The sequence below is a fragment of the Marmota marmota genome, unplaced genomic scaffold, assembly GCF_001458135.2.
Source record: "Marmota marmota marmota unplaced genomic scaffold, marMar, whole genome shotgun sequence".
Lineage (NCBI taxonomy): Eukaryota > Metazoa > Chordata > Mammalia > Rodentia > Sciuridae > Marmota > Marmota marmota.
The window spans coordinates 8,600,525-8,627,080 of record NW_026000068.1 but is presented as its reverse complement, the minus strand read 5'-3'; the positions used below and the strand labels follow the sequence as shown (position 1 = coordinate 8,627,080).

General features: G+C 41.6%; 1 protein-coding gene across 1 annotated transcript in view; it reads left to right on the top strand.

Moving 5' to 3' along the window:
- Nucleotides 1-26,556, top strand: part of Ctnnd2 (catenin delta 2) — an 869,206-nt gene that overhangs the window by 809,996 nt on the left and 32,654 nt on the right. Inside the window, exons 18-19 of the mRNA XM_048814198.1 lie at nt 11,157-11,367; nt 16,557-16,641. Coding sequence (XP_048670155.1) covers nt 11,157-11,367; nt 16,557-16,641 — 296 coding nt within the window. The remainder of the gene's footprint in view (nt 1-11,156; nt 11,368-16,556; nt 16,642-26,556) is intronic.

Genomic DNA, 26,556 nt, shown 5'->3' with positions numbered 1-26,556 from the left:
TGGACCGAGGAAGCAGTTTCCGCGGGCTCCTAGCCCGGGCCAGGGAAGTTCTGGGAGCCGGAACTCGGCCGCTCCGTGCTTGGTGTAAGCTCCTATAAGAGTAGGCTCCCAGAAGCAGTCCCCGCGGGCTCAGTTCCGGGAGCCGGAATTCGGCCGCTTAGTGCTTGGTGTATGCTCTGATAGGAGCAGGGTCCAAGAAGCAGCCTCCGCAGGCTCCGCAGCCCTGGGCCAGGGCGGTTCCAGGAGCCGGAACTCGGCCGCCCCGCGCTCGGTGTTCGCTCCGATGAGATCAGGTTCTAAGAAGCACCCAGGCACTGAACCCTAGCAATCTGTCTGCAAGCCGCAGGCGAATGGCAGCCTGAAATTACCTGTTCTATGGCTGAATGAGCTGCGGTCAGTCGAAAACAGGGATGGTGACGTCAGCTTTCCAACACGGTGGCTGTTGGCCTCCTCTGTGGTCTGACCGGTGTGGAGAACCGAGATGGACCGCTTCCTTCCCCGTCTCGAACCCAGAATTCAGCCCTGAGTTCAGTGCTTGCACGGCTGGCAGAAACTACAGCGCTGTATTCCTGCGTCACTATCTCCTCGTTTCCCAGTGTGCGCTGCAGACTCTAGCCGCGGGGCGATTTGCTGAATAAGCAGTGTTACCCTCCGTGCGACAAACCTCTCGCGTTTGAGTCCCCGTAGCCGATCCTCATGCGATGGAAATCCTTCCTCCAGGTTCCGGAGCACCCTACTATTGCTGGAAATTCCTAACAAGATAGCCTTTAGCTGTCCTGACTTGTCATACTCCCACACAGTGAAGCAGCACATGGGGGCAATGCACTCCCCTCGCCGCCATCTTCCCTCTCTCCTGGAACGTTTTTAATCCTCTGATTATAATTTTACATAGAAAGAATTAATTGTTTACCTAATCCAATGAAACCAAGGATTTCCATTTAATAAGTTCACCCAGAAAATATAAAAGCTATGCCAATCTCTTGACACACAAAATGTTTATATACACATAAAAAATAGAGTCCCACAAGATCCTTAGGCATGCTGGAGAATCCAGGGGAACTTATAACCGTGTTTCTCCCTATTAAATAGCTGTGACTTTCGCCAGGCTTGTCCAGCCCAGTGTGGGCCCAGGGGGTCCACTCTAAGATTTACCAACTCCTTTTTGTTATTTTACAAATATTTTTACTGCTCTTACATTTACCTGCATTTCTATGCGACTATGCTAGTTTCTTATTGTGAAATAACTATAGAGTCACAGGAAATTGTAGACACAGTGCTGTTATGATCTGTCTAGATGGTACCTGTATTGTTCTTTTTTAAAATTTTGTATTTTTTCTTTTCAGTTCTATGTGATAGTAGAGTGCATCTTGACATATCATACATACATGCAGTATAACTTCCCATTCTTGAGGTTGTACATGATGTGGAGTTTCACTGTTTGTGTATTTATGTATGAACACACAGGAAAGTTATGTCCAGTTCATTCGACTGTCTTTCCTACTTCCATCCCCCCTCCCTTCCCTTTTATTCCCTTTTGTCTAGTCCAAAGTACTTCTGTTCTTCATTCCCCACCCCATCCGCATATCAGAGAGAACATTCAACCTTTGTTTTTTTGTTTGGGGTTGTTTTGGGAGGAGAGTAGAAGGAGGGTACAAGGGTTTGAACCCAGAAGCACTTAACCACTGAGCAACATCCCCTGCCCCCCCCCTTTTTTTACTTTATTTAGAGATAGCGTCTTGCTGAGTTGCTTAGAGCCTGGCTGTGTTGCTGAGGCTGGCTTTGAATTCGTGATCCTCCTGCCTCAGCCTCCTAAGCTGCTGGGATTACAGATGCTTGCACCACCATGCCCGGCTGGCCTTTGGTTTTCTGGGATTGGCTTATTTCACTTAGCATGATAATCTCCAGTTCCATCCATTTACAGGAAAATACTATAATTTCATTCTTTTTATGGCTGAGTAATATTCCATTGTGTATACATACCACATTTTCTTTATCTATTCATCTGTTGAAGGACACCATAGCTTAGCTGTTGTGAATTGAGCTGCTATAAACATTGATTTATCTGCATCATTAAACAGCATATATTGTTTTGTTTTCACTCAGTAATATTCCATCTATTTTTGGTAGAAAATGAAAATTTCCTGCAAGCAGATCCTTCCAGATAGTTCCAGAGGTCAGAAATCTCCAGACCAGTCAGAAGAGATTTTTCAGATGTCAATAGCATTCAGTTTTCTTTTTTCAATAACTAACAATACCATCTTATGTGCTTCACTAACTTGGTCTATAAGCATGTAAATCAGTTTTGAAACAAATATTTTGCTCATGCTATCTCCTCTTTGACCACAGACTATCTGGATAGGTTAGATATTCTTATAGTGCATAAATGACTAGTTTTGTGACAAATTGAGCTCCAGACATTCCCCAAAAGAGAAAAGAGAGATAAAACTGCCCACTTGCTTTAGGTAGAGCTGCAGCTATCCATAAAGCATTGCCAAAGACAATAGCCTTCCGCTGCAAAGGGGAGAGAAACTCTACTCACACGTATGTACAGATACCCAATCACATAGTTATCAACCCTTCACTTTTATTTATTGATTCATTGGGAAAAAGTAAACTCAGAGTTCAGAGAGGATTGGGGAGTGGTATAGGAGGAGGAAGCACCGTCACTGTGACCCCGACAGCATCTGGCTGATGTAACTATTCAGAAACTCAGGAGTCTATTGAAGACTTGCGATTTCCAGGGAAAGGCTTGTGCAGTAATTTGTGGTTGATTTTGGTCCATATTAGCTTTTACCCCAGCAGTAGCTACACATCTCTTATCCCTTGGCCCTCAACCCTGTGACAGGCAGCTAGAGCAGCTTACATGCAGCTTCCAGAAGCCAGGATTGGCACAAGGGACCCCGTCCACCAAATATTGGAGATCCGTGCTTTCTACTGATATCTGCTTCTGATCACAGAGAGGCAGGCAGAGGGGCAGCACTGTTCTGCATGTGCACACACACCGTGGTGCAAGCCCCTCTCTAGCTGATATTTCAAGGGATTTGGGGGTTTTTCTTTCTTTTTTCTTCTCTTAGAAGCCAGTCATTAAAGACTAGGATGTTTAAAATCAGCTACAGAAATTAGAAAGTCTGTGTGCATGCCCAGGGAAAGAGACAGTCTCAGAAATGTCTGTGAAAGCTTGAGTTTATACCTCAGGTTACTCCACAGTTCAGAGAATGCCTACAACAATTAAAACAAAAACAAAAATGTATTAAATCCTGGGAAAGGGTAAGGATCTGATTTCCAGAGTAACAACATTATTAGATTCAATTTTCTATAACAAATTCATCATCATCATCATCATCATCATCATCATCATCATCATCTACAAAGAAATAGGGAAACATGGACAATTTAAAGGAAAAAAATTAACTAACAGAAAATCTCCCTGAGAGAAGCTAGATGGTTGATCTACTAGACAGAAACTTTAAAACAGTTATCTCTAAGATGCTCAAAAAATGGAAGAAGACTCAAAAAAAAGTCAAGAAAATGATGTGTGAACAAAATGGAAATATCAAAAAAGATACAAAATTGAAAAAAAAAACAAAATGAGAAGTACAATAACTGAAATGAAAAACTTAAAGGAAAACTAAAGAGTTCAAAGGCAAATTTGAGCAGACAAAAGAGAGCATCAGCAAATATGAAGGTCAGACCATTGACATGATTGAGTCTGAAGAACAGAAAGAAGAAGATTCCAGAAAGGAGCCAATTCTAAGGGATCTGTGGGACCATCAAGAGGACTCACAGTCACACTGAGTACCCAGAAAGGGGGAGAGAAAAGGGTAGAGAGACTGCTAGAGGAAATTTGATGAAAGGCATAAATATAAACATCTAAGAAGTTCAATGAAATCCAAATAAAATAAGGTATTTTGCAAAAACCCATCATAATCAAATTGTGGGAAGACAGAGAATCTCTTGAAAGCAGGAAGAGAAATAACTCATCTCATACAAGAGATCTTCGGGAAGATTAACAGCAGATTTATCATTACAAGCTACAGAGGTCAGAAGGCTGACTGACATATTCACATGCTCAAAGAAAAAACAAAACGACCTTATCAACCCAGAATCCTGTGTTCAGCAAAATGTTCCTCAAAAGTGAGGGAAAAATTAAGATATTCCCAGATAAGCAAAACCGAGAAAGACCATTAGCACTAGACCTGTTCTGTTAGAAACCCCAAAGGGAGTCCTGCAGGTTGAAATAAGAGAACACCAGGCAGTAATTCAGATCCCAAGAGGAGTGAAAGACCTCCGTAAAGTAAAGACGGGCAATTATGAAAGCCAATATTATTGTAACAATAGTTTATAGCTCTACTTTTTATTTTCTACATGATTTAAGAGACTAATAAGCATAAGGAAGAAAACACTTATTAGTCTACAAGCTATTTTGTGGTAACTTTGGTTTACAGCTACACATTTTGTTTTCTACATATGTTAAGAGGCTAATGTACTTTAAAAAGCCATTATCAGTTTATGTTTTTGACATGTAATGTTCAAAGGTATAATTTTGTGACATCAGTAACTGAAAGGGATAGTGTGTCACTATAAACAATCAGGTTTTGTATGATATTGAAGTTAACCTGACACAAATTCAAAATAGAGTGTTATAGCTTTAGGATGTTGGATGTAATTCCCATGGCAACCACAAAGAAAACAAAGAACCTGCACAAAAGAAAAGGAGAAGGGAATTAAAATTTTCACTACAAAAATATCAACTACACACCAAAGAGACAATAATGCAGGAAATAAGGAATTTAGAGAACAGCAAAATGGCAGGAGATAAGTCCTTCCTAACTGGCAGTGACTTTAAATGTAACTGGATTAGACTCTCCAATGACAGGAATCAATCATTTGCACACAAAACCATGATCCAAGTACCTGTTATCTGCAAGAGACTAACTTTAGATCAAAAGACAAATAGATTAACAACAGGGTCTTTATGCACCATATTATAGCAACATTATTGACAATAGAAACTCAACTGTCCATCAATAGATGAACAGGTAAGTGAAATGCATGAGGAAGAAAGTAAGTTCTGAGAAGCTACATGTGGGTAAGCCTTCAGGACTCAGTGCTCAGTGAAATAAACGACCCACAAAAAGACAAACAGTCTATGATTCCACTCCATGAGGCATCTAGAGTAGTCAACTTTATAGACACAGAGAGTAGAATAGGGGTTCCAGGTGCTGAGAAGAGGGGAGAGGGGAAATTAGTGTTTAATACATAAAGTTTCAGTTTTGCAAGAGGAAAGGATTCTGGATATGGATGGTAATCTGTTAAGAGAGTCTGAATTTACAAAATGGTTTTGCTGAGAGGTTGTACGATGATATGAAGGTACTTAATTAATATTGCTTAAAAATTGATGATGTGGTACATTTTATGGTATGTGTTTTTTATCACAATAAAAAAAAGAGTTAAATAAAAATTTAAAAAAACTTCAGAGTGTCTCAGCAAAAACTCACAGGTCACTCCTAGAAGCTCCAGAAACAGAAAGGCCAAAAAAGCACCAAGAACTCAAAGACAAAGGAGCTGTGGTGTTCCTGACCCTGGGTTTCTGCCCATTCTACCTAATCTTTCTTTAAGAAAATATATTTTCCCAGTCATTTTGAGATATTTAAGTTTAGGGTAGTGCACAAGAAAGATCAGCTAACAGAGAACAGTATCAATGATCAAAAGAAACACGTAATCAGTGTAGGAAGGAACTCAGGGGACTTTTCTGTTGTCTGACACCTTACAAAGCATAAAACCATTCCTCAAAATTCCTGCTTCCAGTGGGGGGAGCTGAATGGTAGCATGCACATCAATACCAGAAATAGGCTTGGTTCAGAAATAGAAATAGAGTCACAAGCAAACACAACACAGAAGCAGAAGCAGTCAGAAGAGCAAAGCTCTGTCCCCCATCATGAAAGGCCCTCCAGCCTGCACGCACAGCTACACCTCAGTGAGCACTATCTGTGGGCAGCACGGTTTGTTAGGTCTCCTGAGTGAGTCCACTGGCTACCTTGGGGTGTCCATAGCTCTGACTAGAAGACTACCAGCAAGACGCATGATAAAGAGAAAATAATTTTTACTTGTAATCTGTTAAGAGAGTCTGAATTTACAAAATGGTTTTGCTGAGTGCTAAATACATGGATTTGGAAGAAACAGAGCAAGTTACAAGGCTGCACTTGGTCTATCGCTGACAGAAACACAGATTACAATTCCACATGATTATGATACCTCTAGTAGGCATCTCATATCCGTACCACCAAAGTCATAGATAAGGTCCTCTCCACTAGAGACCAAGCACTGCAGAAGAAATAGCCTCAGGGTTCACTTGTACTGGGAACTCTGCAAGATGGAGCGACTTGTCTGGTGGGGATGGTGGTGTCAGGCTTTGTTTTGTTTTGAGGCTTAGTTCAGAAATAAAGAAAGTAAAGAGTTTTTCTCTCTTACAGTGTGGCTCGTGTAGTGGATCATGGGAAGCATGTTTACTCCAAATAGAGGCAGGACAGGGTGTCCTCTGTGCCTCACAAACCTCTGTCCTTTGAACCTGATCACCTGCTTGTCTTCTGATAGGATTTGGCTGAGCGGTTCTCTCATGTAACTAGTATAATGTGTCTTGGCTGATTTGGTACTCAATGGCAGAATACCTGAGACTGAGTCAGGTATGAGGACAGGGGCTACATTTTGGCTCTCTGTTTTGGAGGCTGGAAAAATCCACCACTGGGCATCCACATCTGGTGAGGGCCTTGGGCTACTTCCAATGATGGTGGAAGAGGAAGGGCAAGCTGGCTCCTGTAGGGGTAAAACTCTCAAGGGACAGCCTACCTTTGTAACAAGTCACTCTTGCAGAAACTAATCCAGCCCTTCAAGAGCAACAACTCATTCAGTCCCAAGAGATGACATTAATCCTTCATGAGAATGGATTTCTTGACCTCAGTGCCTTCCACGGGTCTCATCACCTCCCAAGACTATGAGAGTGGAGACCAGGTCTCAACATGGATTCTGATGGGAACAATCCATGTTCAAAACTAGCACAACTAATTCTGCACATTTTCCTTTGAGTGAAAAAGTAAAATTAAATCCACTTGCCCATTATTATTGTGCTTTAAAGTTCTCTTTGGTTTCACTTCCCACTTCACTGGCAGCTGAAAACCTCGAGTCATCCTCCCTCAACTCTGCATTGGACTCCAAGCCCGTGGACTCTCCATCATGGTGTGCTTCTCCTCTCCAGCCTCCACCTCTTAGTAGTCACACATCCATATCATTTGGATCCTTAAGTCTTGTAGTGGCTGTCAGGTGGCCTCTCAGTGTGAACCATTCTGAGACTGCAGTCTGCATCATTTTCTTATTTTTAAAACAGACAAAATCCAGAAGAAGAGGGAGTGGTCGTCCACCACCTGAGTGCCTAGGTCATCACCTCCTATGCCTCATGCCTGGCTCTACCCCAGGGTGATCCCTGTGCTCCATGTCCTGCTCTGCATCCACAGAGTGTCCCGTGCCCCATGGAGCCACTGCTGAGCTGCAGATGCCTTTTATGTCCCTGGGCCCCTGCAGAACCTGCAACCTGTTCCCCCTCAAGATCCCTAGAGAGACAGTCACCACCTGTTGTCCCGGCCACTCCATCCCTAGCCATAGCAGAACCTGGCCTCTATCATTTCTCTCTCTAAAAAGAAATTGTTGGCTTCAGTAACACATGCCTATAATCCCAGAGACTCAGGAGGCTGAGGCAGGAGGATCTCAAGTTCAAAGCCAGCCTCAGCAACTTAGTGAGGCAAAGCTCTTAGCAACTCAGCGAGACCCTGTCTCTGAAATATTCATAAAGGAGCTGGGATGTGGCTCAGTGGATAATTACCCCTGGGTTCAGTCCCCAGTATCCCCCCCACCACAAACAGAAAGAAAGAAAGAAAAGAAAAGAAAGGAGACAAAGAAATCAACAACTTGACATCTTGATGGTGATAAGCTGTGAAAATCAAGGTCAGCCCACTCTCTTTATTATGAAAGGGAGTTAACTCCATTCACCTCTGAAGACATCTCAGGCCTCAAGGATCAAAAAGCCTGCATGAGGGTTGGAGGAAAGGGGACCTTGATTCATGTTTGATAAAGTAGGAACGTTTTTTTAGCTTTTTCTAGTGTTTAGAAACCTGTGGAAAAAAGAAACAAGAGGCCAGGGACAGTTACAGGGGACAAGCTCCCTGGGTTGGAGTGCTGATAATATCTGCAGTCAACAGCTTTATCATCAGGGGTAAGGTCAATGCTTCTCCCACCTTCCGTCTGACTGCTGAGAACTTCCTTCCTCATGCCCCAGAATCTCTTTGTTAAATAGTGACTGGCTGGCCCCTGACCTACAGAGCAGTCCTATATGTCCACCTCCCGTGTCTGGCCTGCCCTAACAACTCCAGTCCACCCAGTGTCTTTCTTCCTTGAGCTGATGTCATGAGCTTGCCACCCAAGGTGACTTGTGGCCATAAGCATTCTACGTTCCATTTTTCCTGCCCCAACACCCCAATTAGCCTCAAAGTTTCTAAACACTAAAAAGAGCTTTAGAAACTTTCCTGGCTACCCAGATTCCATGTAAAAGTGGCATTCAAATTCTAATGTGAGAAGATAGCATTTTTGAGCACACACACAAAGTTTAAAAAATAATAATAAGGTGCGCCCTTAATATAATTAACAAAGTTCTTCCTCATGGAATAATTTTTCTCTCAGATGGTAAAAAAGTATAGACTAGATGGTATCTCTCTGGATAAGCAGACTACATGAAAAATCCCCAACCACCTAGTAGAACATCAGTGAACTTTATCAGAAATATTAGAAATCCAACAATTCTGCTGCATTTCCCAGGTGGCTTAAATAAGAGTGGCTTCTGATCTTTGTCACATCGTGGGTCACATGGACAGTGACAGTGTTTGCACTGCACCCTGAGGTGAAGGAAGAGGCTGCTCAGCAGGGTTCCTTCCACCTGAATATGACAGGGACAACTGTGTCTCCTCCAGGGCTCAGGGTGTGGGAAGCCCTGATAAAACTGCACATTCAGGTGTATCCGAGCTCATTTGGTGGCGACAGTAGCAATCAAACTAAGAAACGCTGCAGCCAAACCTTTTCCTGTCCTCATTTCTGCTTTCAACATTGACAGAGTCCAAGCTTACAAAGCCAGTCTTCCATGCGGTCTTGAGTGTGAATGTCACCATACGCACGGGGATTGGAATAGTTTTCAATATGTTGCCCTTTCTCCATCATTTCCCTTAGAGAGAGAGAGAGAGAGAGAGAGAGAACACATTCATCTTCTCACTTTTGTGGATCTCAAATGTATCTTCTCGTGGTTTATGGGATGAATGGGCTGAGAGGAGGCCCCGCATGCTGAGTGCTACAGAAGTAAACTCTTAGCCCAAGTTCAGTCTGGTCCAATGACAGAGAGCTAAGGCAAGTTGCTCAGAGGACTGTCCATGTACAGGTATCTTCTCCAAACTACTGTGAGTGCTGTCATTAGAGGAGAAATATGCCACATGTGGGGGTTTTCAGGAAACCAGTTTTGTCAGACGCTTCCTCTGCCATCATGAAGTGGATGAAGACACTTTTCTATTTCAGTAAACATCAGCATTTTCTGTCCACACTAAAATAAGCCACTAGAACACAGGATAAAAGCAGATACCAAAATTACAAGGGCCTGTGTTTTATTTATTACCGCCTGGAAATTAAGTTGTTGCACATTCCTAAGGGGTTCTATTTTCTGGCCCTAGTCTCTGTGCACTAGAGAATTTAGCAGCAAATGAAAGAATCATTTACAGTATATGTTGGAGGTTAAAAGTCCACATAATTTTGAGGAGCTAGCCACACATGTCTACTGGGGGATAGAGGACAAGTCAGAAATGTAACTCTGGACACTTGCCAATTCCACCCCCCAAATTTAAGAACAGCCAACTTTGCTGCAGGCACTCATTTACTCGCTTCCATAAATAAATTAAAGGAACAGAATTGGAAGCTGCAGGTGGGATAAATGAATTGTCTTGCCTAAACTGCTATGTAAACTAAAATGGCTCTATAATTATGTCATTGTAAGTACCCTTATCATCAGGAGTAACCGCATTAATAATGATAAAGTGAATTAAGGAAGCAGAGTTAGATTTTATTTCTTGTGCAAATAAAAACATGCCACATTAGTAAACATTGGGGGACCCATACAATAAAATCCCATTAGGCAAATCCCAGAGAGGCAAGGTCACCCTGATGGACCAGGTACCTAGTTAGATAGCCCTAAGCAACTTCTCTGTGCTATAAAGGGGTCGGAACTCACATGCGTGACCATGTTCTCTATATATGTGTGGCTTGACTCCTGTTCAGTAGTACAGGTCCCAAGATAGCTCCTGGCAAGGCATTTTGGGGGTTCTTAGAATCACATACATTTTCTTGACTTTTGTGAATACATCAGGTAGGAACCTAGTGATGGCTAATGTCTAGTGAGTCCTGCATCCTCGTTAATCACTGTGTCAAATGCACTCCATACATCTACTCCTTTAATTTTTAAAATATCTTATAAATCAGGTATCATTGTCATTCTCCTTTATAAATGGAAAAAACAAACCAAAGCTTAAATGAAGTGACCCATGATTCATCCTTGATGTATCTAGGACCAAACTCCAGGTGCTCACCATGAGCACCTTCCACATCCATGCGTTCCTCATGCTTGGATTCAACCACCTGCAGATCAAGATACTAAAAAAAAAAAAAAAAAATTGCATCTGTACTGAACATTTACAGACGTTTTCTTGCCATTATTCCCTAAACTACACAGTGTAGCAACTATTTACATAGCATTTACATTTTGTTAAGCTAAAAGAATCTAAAGATGACTAAAAATACAAGGAAAAATGTGCATGTGCCATTTTACATAAGAGATTTGAACATCCAGACTTTGGTAACCATGGGGCAGAACAGGAGGCTTCTAGAACCAATGCCCCATGGGTTCTGAGGGAGGACCACTGTGTTCTCTGTGTGTATGTCTGAAATCACCCTATGATCAACACTCAGAGGTGGGAAAGTGACTCTACTGCGTCCACCTGCCTCTGTTCTTTTTTCCCTGAACCTTCTTTCTCTGCTTGCCCTCTCCTCAACTCTTCCCTGTGTTTCCTTTTCCAAAGGCAAATACGCCATGCGAGACCTGGTCCACAGGCTTCCCGGAGGGAACAACAGCAACAACGCAGCAAGCAAGGCCATGTCCGATGACACGGTGACCGCCGTCTGCTGCACCCTGCACGAGGTGATCACCAAGAACATGGAGAATGCCAAGGCCTTGCGGGACGCGGGAGGCATCGAGAAACTGGTCGGCATCTCCAAGAGCAAAGGAGACAAGTACGTTGGCTGGTAACGTCCCACCTCCGCAGGGGCAGAATTGGTTCTAAGTGTGCCAATGGATAGCACTATTGATTGTCACTCAAAACCATTTTTCTCTCATAGTCAAGGGAAAAAAAAGGCAAATGGTTTCCAGTTTTCCTTCCTCACCACGAAAGCTGATCTCACTGTTAATTTTGATTTGATAAATAACTTGTGAGTTGGCGATGGCCAAGAAATTGGAAAGGTAGAATTGACATTCCAACCCTCATGCTAGTGTGTTGCAGGAGATACTCGCTTAACCTGGAGGCATGAAGGACTCTTCTTGCTACTGTCCTTGTGTGGTTGCAAGTTCAGGCATTGACGGACCTGTGCCCCTTCAGCTCTCATCACGCAGCACCGACCGGGGAGAAGACAGTGAGAGGCAGTCAGAGGAAACTCAGTCCCAGCCCACCACCCCACCTTACAAGCTGTGGTTTGGGACAAACCACTTAATTTAACAAGTCGACAAACCACTTAATTTAACAAGTCGTTATGCCCATATTTTGCAATCTAAAGCCGAGGGGGGAGCTGTATAATATTCTTCCAGAAATTACTGATAATCAAGCCCAGAAGGATGAGCAGAAATTTCCTAACCTGAGGAAATGGTGGGGAGAAGGGAGAGCTTTCAGACAAATGGAATAAAAAGAGATAAGACGGGGTGTCAAGCAGCTGCACTGCCACAAATGGGAATGTTTCCCTGTGTGATTGAAGAGCCAAGGGTATCTTAGTGTACACAACTAAAAAATATCTCCACCAGCCAGGGTGCTAGTATATCAGAGAGCTGTCAATTTTTACAGAAACCTGCACCAACCTTAATTAAATTTTGCCTCCTGGAAGTCCCTCAGTGTAATCAAAGAAGATTAAAAGGGTAAACCTTTTGTTATTAAGGGTCTGTCTGCTTCTAGACTTTTCATTCCTTTACATCTAAATGCTAAGTAATTTTTCTTTCATTATTAGAAACTGTGAGAAATGCACTTGGAGACTTTCTGGAAATGCTGTCTCATTATTTAACTTAATTCAAGATGCTACTAATGTGTTTCAGAGATTTCAGTGTTTCTGTTTTAAGCACCTTGAGAACCTATTTGGAAATAGGTTCAATCAACAATTCAGCATTAGAATTTGAATACTTTCCTGTATCAGATAGAGAAGGCCCATGGGACTCATGCAATCATGGTGCAGATGGTTGGCTTGAATTATAACTATATATGGTTAGATGGATAGACAGACAGAGATACTGTACGACACCCTCCCCATCTATACTGCATGATGACTTGTTATGCAGCAATGAAGGGCACAGAGTCAAAGACATGGATCCAACAATACCTAGACTTGCAACCATGCAAGGGAAAACAACAAGATAACCTGTAGGTATGTATGTAAGTAGGCAGGGAGATAGGTAGGTAGGTAGATAGATAGATAGATAGATAGATAGATAGATAGATAGATCGATCGATCTCATGATGTTGTGCATACACTGCAGGTATGTGCTTTTCTTTCATAGTTTCAGTAGGTGCTTGGAATCTCTAGTTGTAGTGCACAGAAACACTCTAACATTTTGTCTACGTTCATGAGGCATTCAAAGATTGAAGTACTTTCTCTGAATTTTAAGACTAGGGAGTTAGGGAGTGATGCTCCATTCCTTCCCGAGCTTCTCTACAGCAGTGTGCCTCACTATTGGAATCTTATAGAGAAAAGATGCTTGACTCAGTTCTATGGTCAGAGACAACTGTTAATCAAAATTACTAAAAATCATTTGAAGAAACTATCTGCAATACAGTATGTATACTTGCTGCAAATACAAAAAAAAAATGGACCTGTTATATCTGGTCCTAACTTGATTATTATTAATGGGAAGGTATTTTCACTTGAGATGATCTCACAAATGTCCTTTAATTTGACTAAAATTTTCTCCATGGTACTTGTCCTGTCTCATTGTTCCTTGATCTTCTTTTCAATGTCAACAACCTGGGTTTCTGAGTTGCATAAGAAGTGTCAAACTGGAATGAATTATGTACCTTTTCAGTTGTATTTCTCCAGCTTAGGAAAGCTCATCCATTTTTTCCATGTTGCCAATTTTTTAAAATATATATATTGATTAATTGAGGGGGTAAAACAAGAATTTTATAATTCCTCATTTCCTATCTATCTGTACTTCAGTTTTGTTATTCTTTTCATTGCCCTTGAAACCAAGTGATTCCAAGAGAATTGCTCCATATTTCAGCATGAAACTCACTCAATTCTATCATGATAGGAGACATTGAGATCCCCATCACCTTCTAGCAATATTTTAATAAAAGAGAAACTCTTTATTGGCAATAGATTTTTTGGAATTGGGAATGATTTCATAACTGGAAATTATAGGAGTATCAATTCATACTAGGTAATTATTAAAATACTTGCAAAAAGTCCACCCTAAATTATTATTTAAAAATTACTTCCAAAGATAAATTTAATGTATATCTGATTTTCATTTGAAATAATATTAGAAGCCACAGGCATTAAAAGCATGCCTAGCTATCATCCTCCATTTTATGTACAGATCTGTTTTATTTCTAAATATATGCAAGCCTAAATATGCAGTGTTATGAACCAGGCTGGTGAGTTGGCCATCACCATGTGATTGCACAACACTCACTGCATCTTGGGAGCACAACCAATGGGACTGGGATCCTGCTGCTGGCATGACTGTTCAGAACAGTCACCCCTGATTTGACAGCTCTGGTGAAGACCGGACATTGTGTAATTGTTATTAACTCTTGTAGGAGTCTCATACTCACCATTTTGAAGTCTTGATAATGTTCTTTTCACATCATTTTAAACACCCATCATGGGCATTCTATCATGTCTATTTCAAAAATAATATTTTTTTCCGCTTGTAACAGTTGTATAGGAAATAGCATTGAATGTGTCCCTGTCTTTTGTCATAAGACAGAAAAGCTATTAACAGTCTCAAATGATACTTGTCAGAAAAGAACTCTGTATTGTGGCTTGGGTTATAATCACTTGTCACATTAAAAGCACTCAATGTTCAAGTCCTTCAATCAATACTCATCGTTTTTCAAGTAGAAGTTTATATGATACCAGTCTAGTGGATGAATCAAAATTAACGACTTAAAAAGAAGGCAATGTTTCTTTGACCTTCACATATTATTATAACACTATGATGTATTGGCATTTTAATTAAGACGTTAAAAACTGCTATTTGTTACGAATCATAGTCTCTTTCTATTTTATAACTAGGAAAGAAGTGGAACTTAAAAATTATACTGTGTCAGGGAATTTTTTTTACTGAATATTTCAACTACACTATTACTACCTAAATTTTAATATAGTTTCCTCTTAAGTTGCTTGAGTATCATCACAGACAAATACTTCCCCAACAGTGACAAAATTCAAAAAAAAAAAATAGCATCTAATTTTTGTTCAGCATTGATTATATAAGAATGACAGGTACCTTTATCTTTTAGACCACAAAAAGGTCTAAAATTCTGTCTTTAAGTCAAAAGAATTTAAAATTACATTTGGAGCACAATACTATCATAAATTTTGAAATAATTTAGCAACAATTCATTTCAGGAAAAGAAATGTTAAAAATTGGAATTTATAGAAACTCTATATTTGTTCTCTTTAATTCCTTAATGTAACTAACGTGGCCAAAGTTGAATTTCATCTCAGTAATCATAGCAATGGCTGCTACACTTGCCCTTCAGTGAATGGATGAAGAATCCTCAAACTAGGTTGGTCTAAATGACAAATGTGAAGACCTAGGAAAATAGCAGCCACTTTCTCCACCATGTATTGGCATCCCATAATTTCACTGTAAAATGCATAGCCTCAGAATATCTATTTACTTCTGCTCTCAACTGAAAACTCATCCTGGACCATCTACCATCTTCCTATTTTGTTTCAAATACCATTTTATTTCAAAGGCATCTTTGGTTTTAATTCAGATATTATTGCTAGCCACTGCAACCAGTCACCTTCAGGAGTGGTTATCACATTGGAGTCTTCATGAATGGTAATATCTTGCCAAACACCAGGAGTCAGCATCCACATGAGGCAGGAGTCCCCTGATAATCTACCATGGGCCACATCCTACCAACTGCTTGTTTTTGATAAATCACATTTATTACAACACAGCTATACCTATTTGTTTAAATATGACTCTTCATGTTTCAGTTACAGTTAAGTAATTGTGACTAATATCATAAAATATTTACCATCTGACCTTCTGCAGAAAAAGTGAGCTGACCCCTCATATTGCATTTCCTGTCTTTCCTTTATCAGACACTCTCAGATAGACTCTGTAATGATAGTCACTAAAATAGTGCTCTGGTTGTGAAACCAGCCTATTAGTATACAAAATTCCTGAGTGGATTAACTTAGATTAATTCCTGAGTAGCTTCCATGACCACAGGTCAAAGTGACTTCCAAGAATTCAATTGAATTAAATTGACAGGAATTTATTAATCTAATTTGTGTTTTGAGATTCAGATTGGCACTGAACCTAAATCAAAATATCTAGTTATATTGTCATAGGTATTTCAAAGCCATGACTTTGAACGCAGTTAACAACTTCCTGTCCAAATATTTCTGTGACCTTGGTTTCTCCCTATGCACTATGGTCCAGAGGCCAGAACTTGAAGTGCAGGTAAGGCGTTATAGATTCTTACACAAATGTATTCCTCTGCACCCATGTCAGAGTGTGCCCACTTCAGCATTCACTGCCTATGGCCTCAGCAAGTGTGTAGAGTCAACGCTGGTACGCTCTCATGCCCCAGTGGGACACTGTTCTCTTATTACCAGGTGTTCCACAAAACTGCCATCAGAACTCCTGAAGCTTGTCCTTTCTGATCACTGTTTCTTTTCTTTCTATTCCATTTTGTAGTCAAACACTAAGTCTGCATTCTGACCACATGCCACTGTTCCTGTGTTTGCATTTTTAAAAACTCTTTGCCAAATTGTAATTTCTTCCTACCCGTCACCCTCATGGATGTGTGATGAGACCATGGATGGGGACTGGTACAAAAATCCTTTGCAGTCCCCAGGCAGAGAAGAAAAGAGCCAGCAAAGCTGGGAGGAAGTCCATTTTGACCTCTCCTGACATGTCAGGGTCAGTGCAAGCCCAGCTACCACTCTGATTGCATTTCCTGTCTTTCCTTTATCAGACACTCCCCAAAAGTGGTCAAGGCTGCATCTCAGGTCCTAAACAGCATGTGGCAGTACCGAGATCTGAGAAGTCTGTACAAAAAGGTAAGGTTTGCTTTACCTACTTGGCTTAGGAGCTTCACACAGGCTCTGGATCCAAAGACTCAGTATTTGGCCATAACAAAAGGCACCTCAGATATGGACAGCACTAGTCCAACAGCCTCAGTAGCCAAAATGCTACTGAAACAAGATCATCAATGAAGATGCAAAAACAGGACCACCATGTGTCCCCTAAATACACACCAAGATCCATGAACCTTTGGGACTGGACAGATCCACACTCAGAGAGTCTTACCCAAAGTTGTCTTTTTTGTTTCCATAAGGGGTTGTGATTTTTTTAATTTTTAATTAACCATAGTAATTGTATGTATTTGTTGAGTACAGTGTGATGTTTCAATACATGTATACCTAATGTAATAAGCAATTCAGGATATTAGCTTATCCATCATCTGAAATATTTCTCATTTATTTATGGTGAGAACACTCAATATTTTCTCTTGCACCTATTTTGAAATATGTAATATTTTTAATTATGCTAAATCGCCTTACATAAAGAAGAAAGTAGACCTATCTTCCTACACTTTTGCATTCTACAATAGACTAAAATATAATAAACTCAGGGAGTTTTTTTGGCAGGGGGAAATTATTAACAAGTTTCAACAAGTAATTTTAGAAAGGAGGCAGAAAAAAAATTACAAAAAGCAATACAGGCAGTCCAGTGTCACAGCCCAGGAACAAGGATGTGAACTCAGTCCCAGCAATGTGGACCCTCCCCCTGGCCCTGAGAACCTCACCACTTTAGTGCCCAGTGGGAAGGAGACAATGTTTCCAGTGTCCACCTGAGAACTCAGAGGGGCTTGGCCCTTGGGGCAATTGGTCTGTACACCTGTGCAAGGTAGTCAGCGTTCATATCATGCCTCTGAAGAAGTCTTTACCCACAAAATGATTCGAAATTAAACCTGAAGAGAAAAATGCCACATCTAGAGATTTTGGTTCTATGCCTCATTTCCAAATGCTTCTAAATAGAGGATACTTTTTCTTTCTTTCTTTCTTTCTTTTTTTTTTTTTAGTTGGGAGAATACTTTAACAATATCTCCCATAAGTTGTTGTTTTGCCGAGCAAATGTGGGTAGTTAAAATTTGAGCTAGTGAATGGGAGTAGAGAACATGGATATACAGGAAGAAAGCAGTGCCTGGATCAGATGGGGCTGGGGCAGGGCACAGGGGCTTCCATGGCTACTGCCCAAAGCACCTGCTTGTCAGTGTGGAGAGGGGAGAGAGCCAAGGTCATCACTGCCTTCTTTACACCCACCAGCCTTGCCATGAAACCAGCTCCTTGGGCCGGATTGTGAGGCCTCAGCAAGGGTCTCTTGTGGGGAGTGAGACCCATCTTGCCAGTAAAGAATTTTGTCTTTTTCTAAACCAATGGGAAAAAGTAAATATTTAATAACTGGCTCTACTAAGTTATAGTCTATTTCTAGATTTCCTCAGGGCCTTCCTACTTCCCTTAAGCATCCATTACTTTGCACTTTAAATTGATAAAGTTTAGCTTACATATTTTTCTTTCAAAGTTTTCCTGTTCCCCAAGAGGTGGTGTGTTGAAGTTAAATCACAGATAACAAAATTAAGTGTTGAGTGTTGAAGATTAATTGCATCCTTTTCTTAGTATTTTGCATGTCAGGAGGAGCAAATGTTTTGGATTCTGTTCTGTTTTGCTTAAAATTCAGGTCCCAGAATCCCCTCTGAGTTCCTCCCTGGACTCCTCCAGGAGACAGACGTCTCTCCCAGGAAGGAGTCCTTGGGCTAACCAGCAGCCAGACATGAAGAACATGTTAGAAATTAGAACGAAGCTGGTGGTTCTGAGTCAGTGGTTCCAGAAGCTCAAAGAAGTATTACTGCCTCAAATAAACCACTTTCCCTGGGATCCTCCGTGCCTCCTCTGTGCACAAATGCACCTGCTCATGCTTTTGTGCACTGGAGGGGTACAGCTTTTAAAGATGCTGCACACTATTTGTTAAATAGGAGTATGAGGTTTCACCTTAGTTTTTTCTTTGTTGATAGTACAGTTCAAAAAGTGTAATTGTCTTTCTATTTCCGTGAAAATAAGAATGTGTTGACAGGAATTTAATGGACCTTAAATTCAAGAGCTAAAGAAAGTGTAAAATGTGCTCCATATGGGAAAATTCAAGAAAGATGGGCTAGAGAAATAAATGATGATATTTTTAGTTGACCCATGATTTAAAGATGTTGAGAAAGAGCTGTTGTTAATCATTTCCAAATTATGCAGTTGTGAAATGAAATGAGGACCTTGATGCTGAATGTCATAATGCTGTTAATAGCAAAGCTCAAAATTCAAAAATCTCTCCATTTGAAAAAGTCTTTGGGTGAGAAAACCAAGCTCATTTATCCTCATGAATTGTTTTAATCATCAGGGAAGTGATCTCTCTTGTTCTTCATTGACAATTTACATATCATCAGAAAAAGATCAGATTCATATCTTTTAACAACCCACACTTCAGATTTATTTATTAAACACCCATTATGGGCTGAGCAAAGGAAGAGTTCCAAAGGAAACTTAAGATATGGATGTAGCCACTGTGAGTAAAAATGAAAGATGGAACAATTACTGGAGATTTTGTTAGATCCTGAATTATATATTTCAGGTTTTAAAGCATGAATTAAGGGAAGGAAAATTATAGAGCAAAGTCTTGAAGACTGTTTACAGTATGCATAATTAGGAGGTGAGAGGTAAGGGAGTTATGGCCAGAGGAAAACCATGAGGGGGAGATGGAAATTGGAATGACAGCCACGTGTGTCGGGGACAGAACTCAGACCCATCTGTCACTGACATCTTCCCTTAGACCCAGGCACAGAGGCCAGGGACTTTTAGTTCTAGCTTGTCTACTTTATTATTTACCTCTTAGAGGACTAATGGGTGGAATATTCTTCAGGCTGGGTGTTGTTAATTCCTGTTTGGAGCCCAAACACATTTGTATTCTCTGACCCTCTACCTGAGTAAGACCTGGCCTTCTGGGTTTGTTCCCCGCAGGGAAAATACACCATTGCAAAGAACCTTATGACATGCAAGATAAATACTGTGTCACCTTTTTGAAGTCCTTAAGTTTAGCTAGTCACAAATAAATCTGCAAAACGTCCTTGCCACCTGCATCATCTTGGAGGCTGTTAGCCTCGGGAACTGTCTGCAGGTGGGGGCAAAGACGAGCAGGAATTCAGAAGAGCTTGGCTTCCCAAAACCTCAGAATGTCACTGACAACAGGAGGTGCTTACATTTGACCATGGTTGGGGACTGTTGGAATGACTGAGTGAGCGAGAGATAGAATGTAGAGTTGGGGAAACCACTGGTGCCTGTCCTTGTGTAAAGACTGCAATCATCTGTCAGATCATCAAGAAACAGTTCAATTGGTTGGAACCTATGTCACTGTAACAGAGTGACTCAGAACTTCAGAAGCTCCATCTAAACAGACATCTTTCATAGAACTCTCACAGACTACACCGGGTCAGACGGTGGCCTGGGGCCAGCGGATGGTCCTTGTCTGTCTGGACAGGAGAGGGAGAAAGGTGGGCAAACAGTGGGGGGGACTGCCAAACTCCTGCACATGCCCCTGGGGCTAGATCTCAGCCCTGGAGCCGCGTCCAGCTGTACAAGAGTGGCGGGAGACGTGGGCAGCCATGACAGGAGAAGGAAGGCCGAATCGGCTCCAGCAGTCATTTCGTTCTGTTCGAATATCTTTAATGCCAATTGCCAGTATGACCTAATGAGAGACATTATTTCATTTGAGGGTGACCAAGATAGCCAGAACTTCTTGCTTACTTTAAGCACTGATCTCTTTATCTGCAGGTTTTTCCCCTAAAGCCATACTGAGCAAGTCTCATTTTTCTTCTCTGTGTTGGCCTTCCTGGTTTTGAAGCTGACCTCCATCTCTACCAGGCCATTCCTTCCCAGACATTGCTGACAGTCTCCAGAAAACTAAATAACCTCTTCAAATGGCCTATGGCAGTTCTACAAGCAGAATCTTCTCTCTAGGTGGCTGGACATGGCCTCAGGGTCCTGGAAGTTTGGAGGCCTGGACCTCCATGACTCACTGCCTTCCTTCTGCTTTAAGAATCAGAGATATTAGCACTCCTCAATCCCTGCATCTAAAACCTCCCCAGCTCCACAGAGACCACAGCATGTCTCCTCAACCCAGCCCCAATCTCGGTGTCCTCACATATGAGGGAAAAGTGTAGCACCTTCCTTGCTGGGTTGCTGATTGTCTCAGGTGCAGCAACAGCAGTCACCAAAGGGCTCTGTACACTGGGAACTCATGTGCCCATGGACATTGCTGCTGCTGATCCAAAACACTTGTTCATGCCATTTTGCTGACAAATGCTGTCCCTCTCATCCTGGAGTTTTAAAGCTGAGGATTTTATTTTGTCATTGTCACCATCACTATTCATTTGCACCAACATTTTTATGGCTTATTTCCCCTTTGATTCTTCTACAGTCTCCTCCTGTCCTCAGACACTGGAGCACTGCCCCCTTCCCACAATCTGTCTCCTAAGCATCTCCGCCGGCCATCCGTATTGACCAGAGTCCCAACAGGGAGAACTTTCCATGTTATAAAACAGGGTTTTATAACATGACAGCATAAGTAGTTCCAGAAGTATTTGGTATGCTTCCATTCCATTTGGAATTTGTGTGAATTTGTGTGGGGGTGGAGGGGAAGTATTTGGTATGCTTCCATTCCATTTGGAATTGTGCTGAATTTGTGTGGGGGTGGAGGGGAAGGTCAAGTATGCTGAAGACATATTAGACTGGGGATCATGGTGAGGTCTAGGGTTAAATAATTCACAAGTGCAAGCCAACCATGTTTCCTTAGTCAGAGGCTCTGCTGTGATCCTTTGTGCTTCTAGTTTGAACACATTTTGGCAAAATAGTGTCATTCACAAAAACAGTCTTCTCCGAAGTACTAGGACAATCTATTTCCCATAAGGTCTCATGATCCCCATCCCACCTTCCACCCTTTATGGGCTCCTCCCTGTTCATTTCTTGAATTTTGACATCCTCAAGGACCTGATGCTTGGAATTTTCTCATATCATGCACAACTTCTTCCTGGGTTATCATAACTTTTCTCGTTGATTCAATTATCAACTAAATGTTGTGGCCTCTCCAATCTATTTCTCTAGCCCCAGTTGCTTTCTGAATCTCTAGCCCCATGCTAGAAAACCTGCTCAGATGCAGCATCTGCAGCATCTCCCTGAATCAGATCCCAGACAGGCCTGCTTCTCCTGGAGTCAGCTCCTCTTCTTGCCTCCCAACCCCAGTTGAAGAGCTGCACAGCTCCTAAGTCAATGCCCAGGCATCTCCCTGATTCTGCAGCATCCAGTCCACCAGCAAACCCCAGATTTCTGCTTCTGCTTCGGCCCTCTTCTTTCTGTACTCATGAACAGTTGTCTCCTATCTCTGGATTTTGGTTCCAGTCTCCCAACGAGGCTTCTTATTTCCCAACGAGGCTTCTTATTTCAGTCCTACTCCTCACCAGCAAATTCTCCAAAGGGCATTCAGTGTGAACTTTCTAAAGAGCAAATCTGAATTCATGTCTCCTTGCAGCCACACCAGTCTGTGGCCACTGTGGTCCTCAGGACAGAGTCAAAATATGTCAGCAAAGCCCATGAGTCATTTCAAGAGTGGCCGTAGCTTCTCTCTGTAGCTCTTCCCTGCTTCCTGCCAGCCCTTATCACCACCGCAGCTGAGTGGGGTTGCAGGTCACTCTTCATCCCCGCCATCCGCTAAAGCCTTCCCAAGTCCATACTCCATCCAATTAGCCCATCTAAATTTTCATTCTCCTACATTTTTTTGTACCACCTTCCTTGAAAATAATGTTTCTGACCTCTCCTTAGCTCTGAAGTAAGGTCACTCCTTACTAATCTGAAATAATTACATAGCAGATTAGTTTGAATGAATAAAATTGTTTAAATTCATACTTTGAAAGAATAACTTTCAAGTATTAGGAATAGTTTGAACCTACAGCTAACATGTTACAGCCTAAGCTGTATTTGTATTTTTATTAGAAAATAATTTCATTTTGGGTTCAAATATTTATTGTGGAAGAATTCGCACCCTGAACTTATGTTGCAAGTGATTTCTCCTTGGAAATTGCTGTGGTGTTTGTGCCCAGCTCTGGTACAATTAGTATTCATTCCTAATTAACAGTGTTGAATTAAGGAATATCAAAAATAGGGACCAGGCAAAATTAAGAAGTACTGCCTGAAAGAGATTTTATTCATATGTGCTAGAAAATAGAAATGCAGAAAATGAAATAAATGAAAGTAAGCATAACTATGTCTTAAGCAAAAATAGATGTTTTTGACTTATTTAAAATCATAGTTCATAGTTTATCTCAACTACTTCGATTATTCTGTTTCCCAAAATTCAAAATTCCACTCTTGGTTACCAGAATATAAAAAGATACAACTCGCAATTTAATGGCATGGAAACTTGACATTTATCTAATCCCCAAACAATATGGATCTCTGTTTTATTGGTCTTCATGATGCTGTAGGTCCATAATCAATTTAGTTAGCCTTCCAGAATACGAATTCAGTGACAGACTTTGGTTTTACATTTTACATGGCCCTCTTTACTTTCAAGGTATTATTTATGTAGCACACTCTTAAAAATGTAAGCATGTTTAGCACTTGGTCTCAGATTTTGTTGTTGTTCTTTCAGGAAGTTTACTATTTTCTCTTAAATACATTTTTTGAATTCTTTATTTAAAGCAATTTTAAATTTAGGCAAAATTAAGAGGAAGGTGTAGAGATTTCTCATATACCCCTTGCACCACATATGCATCCCCCACCAGAATGGCAATTGTTATAGTCAGTGCACTTGTGCTGACAAATCATAGTCACATAAAATTCATAGACTGCATTGGGGTTCACTTTTGGTGTTGTGTATTCTCTGATTTTGAACAGATATATAATGGCAGGTATCTCTCATGATAGCATCATACAGAGTATTTTCACTGGCCTAAAATTCTGAGCTTCTGTTAAATCTGGACAGATATTTGAACAAGATTTAGCACATAGATTTTAGGCTTTGGATCAAAGTCTTCCTTCAATTTTACTAAAATAGAACTATGCTATTGTTTGATTACTAAAAATGCAAATAAGAACTCATATTCACTGTCACATTGAAGCAAAATTATTTTTTGCTGAAGAATGACAACCAGTGTACGTGAATGTTTCACCAGTGAATCATTCCTGCCTGGTGGTGGGTGGGCTCTAGGCTAATATGCCAGCCAGGAGATTCCTTGTCACTTTCCATGACATCTTTTTGGTGTGTGATTCCTCCCTAAACTGGTCGGATTTCAGCTCCACACAGCAGTGTTTTGCTCTCCCCAAGCCTCAACATTCGCAATCTGGACTTGGAGTCTCAGTGGGACTTAGCTGGGGCCGCTCAGCCACAGCTTTGGGAAGCTCCAGAAGCCCTAGCTACCCAAGCCCTCTGGGCCCTCTTGTGTGATTCCATGGGGAACCACCTCAGGGTAACTGATTCACAGGGCAGTCATGGAGCTTCAGGTACGATGAACTCTGCTCTGCCTTCCGAGACATATACTGGTTCATCTGAGATCAACTGGAAGTAGTATCAGTCAGCCCGACACCAGAGTAAAAATGCCTGTGAGCATTGGGTGCTGAGAGGGCAAGCGGTGAGTGGAGCCACCACCTGTGTTCTTCCATTCCCTTGCTTCTCCATGAGATGCTTCCTAGAAACATGTTTAAGCCTTTGAAACAAACTATTGTGTTACCACGGAAGAGACAGGCCAGTCCCTGTTCCAAGTGGCAGATGATTCTTTCCAGCATGTAGCCTTCTGTTACTGAGACTCATGTGTTCCAAGAAACTCAGAGTGCTTCAAAGAGAACAACATCGACTCAGCCTCTCCGAAAGAATTAAAATCCTTAGCTCAGAAATGCAGAGATCGAATCCAAGATCAATCAAACATCAGAATCAAACTCTTGTTGACAGTCACTGGGGTTAGAAATCAGATTATTCCAGGCCCGGGGATTTTAGGATCCTGCCCCTGCCCCAGTGAAATGTCAGCATTGTGCACAGTGAGTTGCTCTCTCCCGGAATGCAAGCTGCCTGTCCTGGAAACTGGGTAAGGTCATGTTTCTCTGACAGGCAATATTGTATTTGCTATTGCCATTTTGATGTGAGAAACAAAACATAAAGCTAATCTTTAGATGCCCTTCCCTTTATTGTCAGGGAATAGAGACTCTCGGATCGCACATTCCATTCAGCCAGTGAATAATGAGCTTTGATAGAAGTGAGGTCCATGCCCTTCACAGCCTGTCTCACACAGGACTCTCTTTTCTTCCTGCCCTGGTATTCATTTCATTGGCTTTTACCACCATTGCACTGACAAAACAAGAAATCAATAAGTAATTATGGATAGGTAAGGGAATGCCTACAGGTCTCCTCCGGTGCCCACACCACAGCAGGTGGGAGAGTGAACCCAGCCCTTGTGTGGCCTCCTGCTGCCTGTTCAAGGCTGACCACTGCACATAAATGAGCCAGGAGTCCTGTCCCCGCAAATTGGAGTTAATGGCTCACGTCTGACATCCCTTCATCAGCCTGGTCTGCTGGGCATTTGAAGAACCATCCTAGTTTGTGATGAAAATCAGAAATCTATTTTGAAATATCATCAAGGAAAAAACACAACAAAGTTAAAATTCGAAATTGTGATCCCTAAGCTTTGCAGTTAGAAGAGTGAGACATACTTTAATACTTCCTTCGGTATGTACCATTTTGAGAATTAATAGATTTTACTCTCTGGGTATCTAAGATAGTCATGGAAAAGCACTAAATCCTCTGTAGAAATAAATTAAACTGCTAAATGCAGAGCCGTCATTTTATCAGGGAACCCGTTCACCAGGAATTTATTAATCTTTCAGCAGTGCTGGAAAATTCCTCACCAAGAGATGACTGGAAAAACACAAGGACTTCTAGCCAAATTCTAAAACAACCCCAAGGCTGGAGTCCTCAAAGTTCACAATTGTAGTTCCTCTAGTGTTTTCTTTTCCAAACCGCTTGATATGAAGTTAGGGTAGAAAATGAAAAGGCTGAAGTTAAACTCGTCCATGGTACTTTCTCCTCCATAAATCTGGGCGTTTACTTGTTGATGTTTCTATTGACAGTGAAGGTCTTTCTTCATGAGGTCCCCTGACCTCTCAGAGAGAATTCTCAGGCACTCATCATATGATATCTGTCCAAAAACAAAGGCACAAATGGGAACAGAAGCAAAAATCAATTGTGCAAAAGTGGAAATCAATGCACACGGCAGTTGCTAGACGAGAAGTGACTCAGCTATAACTATTGCTGGGATAGGTCCCCATGTCAGGGAAATCCACATAGCGGTGCCCAAATTAAACATTTCCCCTATAATACCACTCAATTACAGAGCTTCACCCATGACAAAAATACCCTAGAGACAAAAGACAGAAAAAAATGATTACATCAGTAACTAGAAAACCCAGGAAGTTTAACGTAGGCGTACAGCGTATGTGCGTTCTTGTGGCTTACTTTGTGTGACCACGTCAACCTTACCCACTCCATCTTCAGTGGATCCCAGTAGATTTGGGGATGTCACCTATGAGAACCTCAACCTGGCTGAGTGTGCTCATGCTGCCCTCACCCTCCCTTTCTCCCTCCCTCTCTCATAAGCTGTGACTTTACCCTTCCCAGTGCCACCAACGAGGTTAGACCAAGTGGGAAAGGAAGCCACAGTGAGGAGGTCCAACCTGACCAGTGCAGCCATATCCTGCTCTGGTGCACTTGGGCTCTGGGAGATGTCCACCGGCTAGCTCCTTCTCTTGTGAGGGCAGTGGTTGGTTTACTGAGAAGTGCCACCTGCTGCTGGGAGCCTTCCGTCTGCTGCCTGGCCTGGGCCCAGCCTCCTC